Source organism: Juglans microcarpa x Juglans regia, chromosome 4D, assembly GCF_004785595.1.
Source record: "Juglans microcarpa x Juglans regia isolate MS1-56 chromosome 4D, Jm3101_v1.0, whole genome shotgun sequence".
In the NCBI taxonomy this organism is placed as follows: domain Eukaryota; kingdom Viridiplantae; phylum Streptophyta; class Magnoliopsida; order Fagales; family Juglandaceae; genus Juglans; species Juglans microcarpa x Juglans regia.
The window spans coordinates 21077205-21087143 of NC_054600.1; the positions used below are offsets into that span (position 1 = coordinate 21077205).

The following is a 9939-nucleotide window of genomic DNA, read 5'->3' on the forward strand; positions in this document are numbered from 1 at the left end:
AGTAGAATAGGATTGCAGGGACTCCAATTCATGTTTCAGATGTTCTTGACTATGAGGAGAGTGGTGATCAGCTTGGATCCGGTAATCGTGAGACTTGAATTTCATTTTCTTATTTTAATTTATTTATTTTTATTTAATCGGCATTAATTTTAAATTTAATTGTTATAGTGATACATGAGTGGCGTCTACGGCTACCTCCGCTGCAGTATGACTTTGTGTGTATTGGACCCACCATTGCCAATTTACCATGGTTTGCACAATTTGTCCCTTAATATTTTTTGCATTTATAATTTTATATAATATTTTAGGATCTAATTATTTTGCTTGTATGTTTTTTAACTTTTATATTCTCAATATACATATGCCGAATACATATGCCCAATCATAATTCTAAGGACTCAATGATCTATGCTTATCTTCATCCCAATGACCCAATCTCATATTGGTTAGTACTTTTAATATTTTGTATTTTAAATTTTTGTTTTATGTATATAATTTTATAATTCTAATTTCTTTTATTTTTAACTTATTAATATTGCAGGTTTTATGATCTCGATTCTCGCAGTCTCACAGCAGTCGACACAACTCAGTGAACTCACCGCCATCCCAAATTGATCAAATTATAAATATTATGATTTTGTTAATTTACAATTAGTTGTAATGTTGCTAAAATAGTTAATAGTACAATTTGTAATATTTACTATTTTTAGATGAGTTTGTAATATTGTAATAGTTTATTAGTTCTCTTAATTTGTATAATTGTAATAGCTTAGTGCCTTAGTGATGGTTATTAGTTAATACTTAATAGTATTAGTTGAAATTTAATATATAGTTAATAGTTTCTATTCATATAATTTATTTTTTGTTTTCAGTTTTTAAATATATTTATTTTTGTAGTTAAATTTTGGATCCAAAATGACCTAAAAACAAGTTTGAATTTGTTTCTGGACTATTTTAGACCTAGATAATTGAACTGGACCAAAGGCCTAGTGGAGAGCAGACGGATAGAAGTTCACCACCATACCTCTTACATCGAACAGAATACCCCGCCCCTACATAGACAGAGCGGATTGCAGGAAAAAAATTTCCGCCCCACCCATACGGATCCCCCGCGCACCCATAGATAAAAGAATTTTTTTTAATTTAGTAAAAAAAAATATATATATGAGCGGCGTAAGGAAGATGAGATGGCTCGTTAGTCGTAGGGCTGTGCAAAAAAGTACATAACCCGATCCGTCCGTAAGACCCGATCTGATCCGACCCAAAAAAGCGGTTTGAAATAGCTTACGGGTCAAACCTGCTGAAACTGACTACACGTTTCACAATTGATCACAAACCCTAGCTGCCATCCCTCCCCATTTCTCTATGTCGTCATAACCACTTGCAGTCGATTTAAAGCACAAGTTGGATAATGTTATACGGATTGTTGATCCATTGTTCAACCACAAGGAAAATCCTCAGTTTTATGCCAATTTGGAAAATAAAAAAGAATAAAACAGAGCATTTCATCACGGAAAAAAATCCAACCTTATAAAATACACGAACAAACCAACGATTAAATTGAAGAAGAAAAGCAAGGCTTGCTTGCATCAACCGTGAGGAGCTCGGTCCAAGCACTATCTAGGAATCCCCATAAAACCCATATCGGATGCTCTGCAAAAAATGCCCATTTCATCACGGGTCTGATGAAAAATAACATGAAAGTGACGAACGCATCACCTGAGAGGAGAACCCAAATTGATTTCAGGGGGCTCTTGTGGCCACCACTGTCACCATCACCCGTGAGTGCCACGGCTAGAGCCAGCAGGATCCACGCAGCGATGTCGTTGAACGCAGCTCCAACCATGGCGAGCTCTCCCACTCTGTTACGATTGAGGTTATGGCGAGCTCCAACCATGGCGACCCGTCCCTTCTTGTCGAATGTAGCGATGTCGTCGACTTCCTCTGTTAGTTCCTCTCACTCTCGCTTTCTCTACGTTTGTGTCCCCGTACCTCCTTTCGAACTCGATCTCACATCAATTTCGTTTGTAATTTGTATCTGGATCTCTTTAGATTAAAGGTCTTACCGTCTTATTACTCATCAAACTCAGGTCAGGTCGGGTCGGCTAATGCCGCTTATTGTGTCGCGTGTGGCGGGTCAGGTCGGATCGGCTCTAAACACAAAACGGATAAATCTGTGCTCACCCCTAGTTAGTCGTTAGTTAATAAAATTTAATTCAGTTCAGATCCGTACTAAGTTACTAACCCCACCCGGAAAGTCGGAAACTCTTTCCATCTCTATCGTTCGTTTTTGCTTTTTTCTGATTTGTGCCGTTAAAACCTTTTGCTTTGAAGGGATCCAGATTCCAGACAGCATATCCAACGTCATTCCGAATCTCGAAGCACTGGTTAAAACCTCACATTCCTTCTTCTCTAACCTCTGTCTATCTGTGTCTCTGCCACTTCGAATCCAAAAACCGAACAATGTTTCTTCCATTCCTTGTCTTCTTTCTCTCGTTTGTTTCCTCTCTGCCTCTGTCTCTCCAATCAGAAACAGCTCTCCTAGCACCCATTTTCAAAGATCTTTCTACACGCCAATACACCGTCCAAATTTACCTCAAAAACCCTCTCCAACCCACGAAATTACTCCTCGACCTCGGCGCCTCCTTCTCCTGGCTCGACTGCTACCAAAACTACAGCTCTACTGCTTACCACCACATCCCCTGCAATGCCTCTCTCTGTGCTTCCCTCTCCTCCCTCGCCTGCTCCAACTGCTACGACTCGCCCGGCCCCGCCTGCGGCAACGACACCTGCGCTCTCTTCCCGGAGAACCCCATCACGCGTAAGGCCACCATCGCCAATGCCATCGTTGACACGCTCGCCTTGCCCACCACCGACGGGTCGACTCAGGGCCCACTAGGTCTCATCCCGGAGTACATTTTCTCCTGCTCCACAACCTTCCTTCTCCAAGGCCTCGCCAATGGGGTCACCGGCTTGGCCGCTCTCGGCCAGTCCGACTATTCGCTCCCAGTGCAGGTTAGCACCGCTTTCTCTTCCCCTCGCTATTTCGCGCTGTGCTTGTCGGGTTCGAGCTCGGATCCGGGCGTGGTCTTTCTGGGTACCAGTGGGCCATACTATGTGAATTCCGAAACCGACCTCTCGAAATCGCTTATTTACACTCCGCTAATCTTGAACCCGATCGGAAGCACCGTGATAACCTACGACCACAAACCGTCGGATGAGTATTTCGTAGGTTTGACGGCCATTAAAGTCAATGGGAAGCCGGTTCAGCTCAACGCCTCGCTCCTGACCGTCGATGAGAACGGTACCGGCGGAACCAAGATCAGCACCGTCCACCCGTACACGTTATTGGAGACATCTATATACAAAGCATTTACGGCGCTGTTCGTAAGCGAAGCCTCTGCACTGAACCTCACCGCTGTAACAAGTGGAGTGAAGCCATTCGATGTGTGCTACGCGGTGAACGACGTGATAAGTACGCGCGTGGGACCGGGCGTGCCGACAGTTGATATGGTGATGCAAAACGACGACGTGTTCTGGAGGGTTTTCGGATCGAATTCAATGGTGAGGATGGGAGGGGAGGAAGGGGAGGTGTGGTGTTTGGGATTTGTGGATGGGGGACCCAATGCGAGGACATCGATGGTGATTGGTGGGCATCAGATGGAGGATAATCTTCTTCAGTTTGATCTTCAATCCAAGAGATTGGGATTTAGCTCCTCAATTTTGGTCCGAGGGACATCCTGTGCCAACTTCAATTTTACTTCAAATAAAATTCTCAAATAATGTGTGGAGGAACCAACCCTTTTGTTGACTTGTATGTTGGCTGATGGAAATGAAACATGAAGAAATTAAACCAACTACACTTTTCATTATATTGAGATATTATTCTATGGGAGGTTGATGATTTTCCCCAGATCAAGCGTATAATCAATCATGGCAGGCATTAGAATTAAAGTTTTGAATTCCGTTCTGGTGACCTTCCAGTTGAAGTATTAAAATGAAATATTTCAATATCGATATCTTTCGAGATAGACATTATATGAATGAGTTATATATATAATAACTATTCCAAAATAAAACTAATACAAATCTTAAAAGCATACCTAATAAACTTAATAATATTTCTCAATAGTCAATACAAGTCTTAAATAATACCATCAATAGCAAGTTTACCCAAAAAAGGAAACCTGTTGGAAAATGAGATGATCTAATCATCTAAGTTTAAAGTAGCCAAAGGCTACCAAGCTCCCACAGTGGCCTGGAGAGCATGCAGCAAGAGTCTCATTTACCATGGATGCACACCAAATCTTCAACCATAGAAGCTTTATGCCCAAACCCCAAACATTTTGAATCACTTTTCTAGATTTTCTTGCCCTTTACTAATAAAATATATTGAGCCAATTGAAAGCCGGGGCTTAATCTCACACTCACACTCACACACACATAGAGATATAAAAGAAGAAATGCTCAAATCAAAAAATATTCAAACATTTAGAAGTTTGCAACGTGTATGTCCAGTTAGAGCATTAGCATTGGACTCATCAAATTCATATTCAAATTTTGATAAAAAATACATGTTTTCCATATATTTAAAACTTCTTTATCCATAACTCCACATTGAATTAGCTATTGAATTCATCAAAAAAATAATATAATATTATTTTTTTAATAATAATATTTTTTTTCATATTTTATAATTATACTAATAATATGTTAATTAATAATTTAATTTTATTCTTACGTTATTATTATAAGACGGTTGGAGATTAAACGTGAATAAAAAAGACCATTGGAGATTAAAAGTGAATAAAAAATAGATTTGATGAGTGAACAGTAGAACTTCAAATTTGAAGAAACATATCCATTTATTGTAGTTCAAAGTTTCACACTTATCTTTTTGGCTAATCCAATGCAGCTCTCTTTTGATGAAATTCATCATATTTTACATTTGGCTAGACTTTTGATAAAGCCAATACCAATGCTCGCTCCCATTATTTCCATATATTGTAAAATCTTCAAAGGTCATGTCTGATTGAGCATGCATAAACATATATTGTAAAATTATATATATTGCAATTTCAGAGAATATTTTATAAAAATATTATATATAATTGTGCGAGAAATTCTTGTCTTATGATTTAGTCAAACGCAGTTCTATTATATATATGCACATTAATCTCAAATTCTCAATACACAGAACAAAAAGGGTGTAGATCTACAACTAATAATCTAATACATGCAGTGACGTTAAAGGGGATCTACAGGCTACGACAGAGGAACAGCAGACTAGTAGGGGCCAAGACACAAGCTGTGGTGGTGGAATGGCATCGTCGCACAGGCGACGAAGTAACAGGAGCTGTGACGTTGTAGAGGTCGAGACTCATGAATCCACGATTCATGACAGGATGGCATCGTCGCTACAGACCAAGACTCATAATTCACAACGGTGTAACTAGCAGCACAATGGAGCTGCGACGTTGTGGAGCTGGCGCCATCAAAGTGTGGAGATCGGTGGAGGGTTTTCCACTTGTTGAGACTAAGAGCCTGAGATGAATTCGTATAGGAAGGGGGAGAAATCAGAAAAGAAATAGGAAAAATAAGAAAAATTAGGTAAATTATGGATATGCCATGAGATTCAACATAATTACAAAAAAAAAAAAAAAAACCATCATATGTTCAATTTAGGACCGAAATAGTCAATCTGGACTGAATGGACCGAAACGAGCTAAAACTACCAAAATTGAACCTGGTACGAAATATACAGCCACATCGTTCTGGAACAGAAAATTCCAGTCGTTCCTGCCGAAACAGAACGGTTTTCAAAACTTTGATTAGAATCATTTATGATTTTTTTAAAATTTATAAATATAATGTCATCTAATATTATATACTAGATTATAGATTTTCTTCCAAACAAATTAGTCCTAAAAAAGAAAAAAAAGTACCAAGTTAGCCCTAACATAAGACATTAGAGATTACTTCTATTTCTCTTGATTGGCTGCCAGCTTGTCCTACAAATACTAGGATGTTACAAAAATAGTCCAAATCCAAAATGATAGTGTTTGGAAATGTACCTCATAGATACCATGCAACAATAATCTATGAAAAGGACTTGAACCCATATTGCAAGAACTTCCCTGTCTCCCGTGTCCTTGATGAAGGCTCGTATGCTCTCCTACAATGAAAATTAAAATTTACTTATCAATAACAACAAAAGACATTGGTTAATTGGCAAGGGATTTAAGTGCCAGAAATAGCTCGAGTCAAGGAAAGGGGACCATTGAGTAATGCTATATACCACACTACTATCACACTTTATAAATGTGGTGCTTCTCATCACCCTTGGATAATCTCTTATATTTAAAAATAAATATATTTATAAATTTGGGCAAGCTCAATGGGTCTCTGGCTTTGTTGTTGCTGTGATATTTTGGCTTTGCTATTGCTGTGATATTTGGCTTCTATTGGTTAATTTATGATCTGTTGATTCCTCCTTTGTGTTGTTGGGTCTCTGATTCTTTTCACTCTATTGTAAATTGCTTTGTTCTTGACTAATAGCTTTCTCGTTTCAACTTTTGGTGTTGATATGCACAGGCTGTTGTTAGGGTTGCATTTGTAATGTAATGAGGTTGTGGTGGTGGTTAGATTGCAAGTTGGGAGTGTAAAATCAGCAGGATTTTGAATGGGGCTTGATCGCTATAGCATGATAACCCGGATGGCCATATTTATTGTGAAAGTTTCACAAAGGCAACCGGGATGTGCAGCCATTCGAGCTTGTGCTCATTTCCTATGTCTGAAATTGAACCATCCTGAGCCCCCATGTTCTTGAGTTATAATACTTGGTTGTGGTAGTTGGGTTTGTTAATTGCTAAGAACAAATGGGAATATGTGGCAGCCTCTTGTGGTTGAGGGATATATTGATATTTTGTAAAATAGTTGCGAAAAAGTTATTCATGCCCTTGTATATGATCACACCTAATGTACTATGACGTTGACAAATACCATCACGGTAGATGTTGATCTTCCATCTTTGTTGAAAACTATCTCCAACTCATCTTCAAAGTCTAATTGAAAAAGGAATTTGCGAAAGAAAGAAGGAGCTATTTAAAGAGTAGAGTGAAGAATGAGGCTGGAATGAAAATTCTCTTATGTCTCGTTTGAACATTGAGATGAGATGAAAAATCTATGAATAATAGTGAAATGGTTTGAATTAAGATTTTTCATGAGGTTTTGGGAAATGAGGGAGAAAAAGTTAAATAAGAATATTATAGAGTTAAAATATTGTTAGAATATCATTATGAAATGCATTTGTAAGAAGCAGACAAATTCTAGACTGAATTCTTATAGCCAATGAATTTCTGAATAGCATATTAAAATCTGGCATTACTGCAATCCTATGTAAGCTGGATATGAAGAAGGCCTACGATCACATAAACTGAGACTTCTTACTTTACTTACTAGGGAGGTGTGGATTTAGGGAGACATGGTGTTTGTGGATCAGATGGTACATTTCAACAGTGAGATTTTCAGTTTTGATAAATGGAAGTCCAGTTGGTTTCTTTAGCAGTTCCCGAGGCCTAAGACAAGGGGATCCGTTGTCTCCACTCCTCTTTGTTGTTATTATGGAGGCACTTAGTAGGATGATATCGACTTTGGTCAGGAATGGCTTTGTGGCTGGCTTCTCGGTTGGTGATCCCAATAAGGCTCTTATTAACATTTCTCACTTATTGTTTGCGTATGACACATTAGTATTTTGTGAGGCAGACCAAAACAGCTACGGGCACTGAAGGCACTTATATTCTATTTTGAAGCAACGTCTGGTTTGAGAGTGAACTTTGATAAATCAAAGTTAGTGCCAGTCGGAAGGATTAACAACATTCTGCAATTGGCCAACGCTTGGATGTAAGGTTGCCTCTCTTCCCATGGATTACCTTGGACTTCCATCTGGGGCTGCGTCAAGGCCTATAACAATTTGAGATACAGTGATCGAGAAGATAGAATGAAGATTGACAGGGTGGAAGAGGTTGTACTTGTCGAAATGTGGCCAGATTACCTTAATTAAGAGTACTCTTTCTAATTTACCAACATATTTTTTTGTCTCTATTCCTTATTCTAGGTAGTGTGGCGGCCCAGATTGAAAATTTTCACCGTGATTTCTTATGGAGTGGTGTAGGGGATGAATGCAAATTCCACCTAGTCAGTTGGATAAAGTATGCACTTCAATCTTCTCTAGTGTGTTGGGAATTAGAAATGTGAGAATTCTCAATTGGGTCTTACTTGGAAAATGGTTATGGAGATATAATATGGAATTGGACCCCCTATGGAAGTTGGTGGTTGATTGTAAATATGGAAGTCGGGGGGGGGGGGGGGGGGGGTGAGGGTGTACTAGAGAGGTGAGTGAGGCTTGTGGAGTGGGAGTTTGGAAGCACATCAGACAAGGGTGGGGGGTTTTTACTCACCATACTAAACTTGTACTGGGAGCAGGCTCTAGAATAAAATTTTAGAGTGACATATGGTGTGAAAATAATGCATTAAGGAATCATTTCCTTTAGTTTTCTGGATTGCAGGTGACCAAGAAGCTTCAATGGCGTATATCATGGTGGTTTCAGGGGATCAAGTCCAATGGAACATCACTTTGAATAGGGCGGCACAAGATTGAGAAGTTAGCAGCTTCGAGGACTTTTTTAGCCTATTCTACTCCGCGAAACCGAATAGACAACGAGCTAACACGTTGTGGTGGGTACCCGTAGGTAAGGGCATATTCTCGGTTCGACCATTCTACAAGTCCCTCACACACTCACCAAATAATCAATTTCCTTGGAGAAGGATTTGGCGGAATAATGTTTCTCCCAAAGTGGCATTCTTTACTTGGACAACTTCCCTAGGTAAGATTTTGACAACATATAATCTGAGGAAACACAGGATGACTATACTAGATTGGTGTTACATGTGTAAGAAATTTGTCGAGATTGTAGATCATCTCTTACTACATTGCGAGATAGCTAGAGTGTTATGGAATGAAGTGTTTGGTTGAGTAGAGGTAGATTGGGTTATGCCCGCCACAATGGTTGACTTTTTGGCCACCAGGACACATCCAAGAGGTATTCCACAAATCAAATCCATGAAAAAGATGGTACCTATCTGTATTATGTGGTGCTTGTGCCATAGTTGTAAACTTTAATAACCTAGATTTTCATGATTTTCTTGTTTCCGTTGCTGCGACCTTTTTTTTTATCAGTAAAAGAAATATATTATATATATGAATGAAATAGACATAGTCCTTGTATACAGGAAGTATACATAAGAACTCCTAATTACATTCTAAAGATGATAAAATAACGACAAAAAATCCTGAACATTATCCCCATGTAATACGATAGTGGAAAACCAACACATTAGAGTATGGAGAAAAAAATTCTTCAACTCGGTCATTGAGCATTTCTTATCTTCAAAGCAACGTGCATTCCTTTCCATCCAAATACACCACATAATACACAACAGAATCATCTTCCATACTGCTACCACTTGAAGACTGCCTTGCATGTTTGGCCAACAACCCAACAAATCCACCACCCTCGTAGGTATAACCCAAGCAACATCAACCCTTAGAAAGATTTTATCCCACAACTCTCTTGTTAGCTCACAGTGTAATAATAAATGGTCCATAGATTCTCCATTCTTTTTGTACATGTAACACTAATCCAACACTACACACCCTCTCTTTCTCAAATTTTCTGGGGTGAATATCTTCCCAAGAGCAGCACTCCATACAAAAAATGCTACTTTCGAAGGCACACGAGTCCTCCAGATACTCTTCCAAGGAAACAGAATACTACCAAGTTGTGTTGTTAAGATGCTGTAATACGCCTTCACTGTACATATCTTGTGGTTATTAAGTCGCCACTTCAAACTATCTCGCTGTGCCGTAGGAGTCTCCAT

At 39.0% G+C, this 9939-nt stretch overlaps 1 protein-coding gene across 1 annotated transcript; it reads left to right on the plus strand.

Moving 5' to 3' along the window:
• The first annotated feature begins 2211 nt into the window (after positions 1-2211).
• On the plus strand, positions 2212-3904 carry LOC121259430 (probable aspartic proteinase GIP1). The gene has a single exon (XM_041161023.1). It carries the CDS (start codon positions 2464-2466, stop codon positions 3781-3783), a length of 1320 nt encoding a protein of 439 aa, XP_041016957.1. The 5' UTR covers positions 2212-2463; the 3' UTR covers positions 3784-3904.
• Positions 3905-9939: the final 6035 nt, after the last annotated feature.

Bases quoted from the DNA above. Each gene is read 5' to 3' on its own strand.
- LOC121259430 (XM_041161023.1), top strand. From the start codon at position 2,464: ATGTTTCTTCCATTCCTTGTCTTCTTTCTCTCGTTTGTTTCCTCTCTG.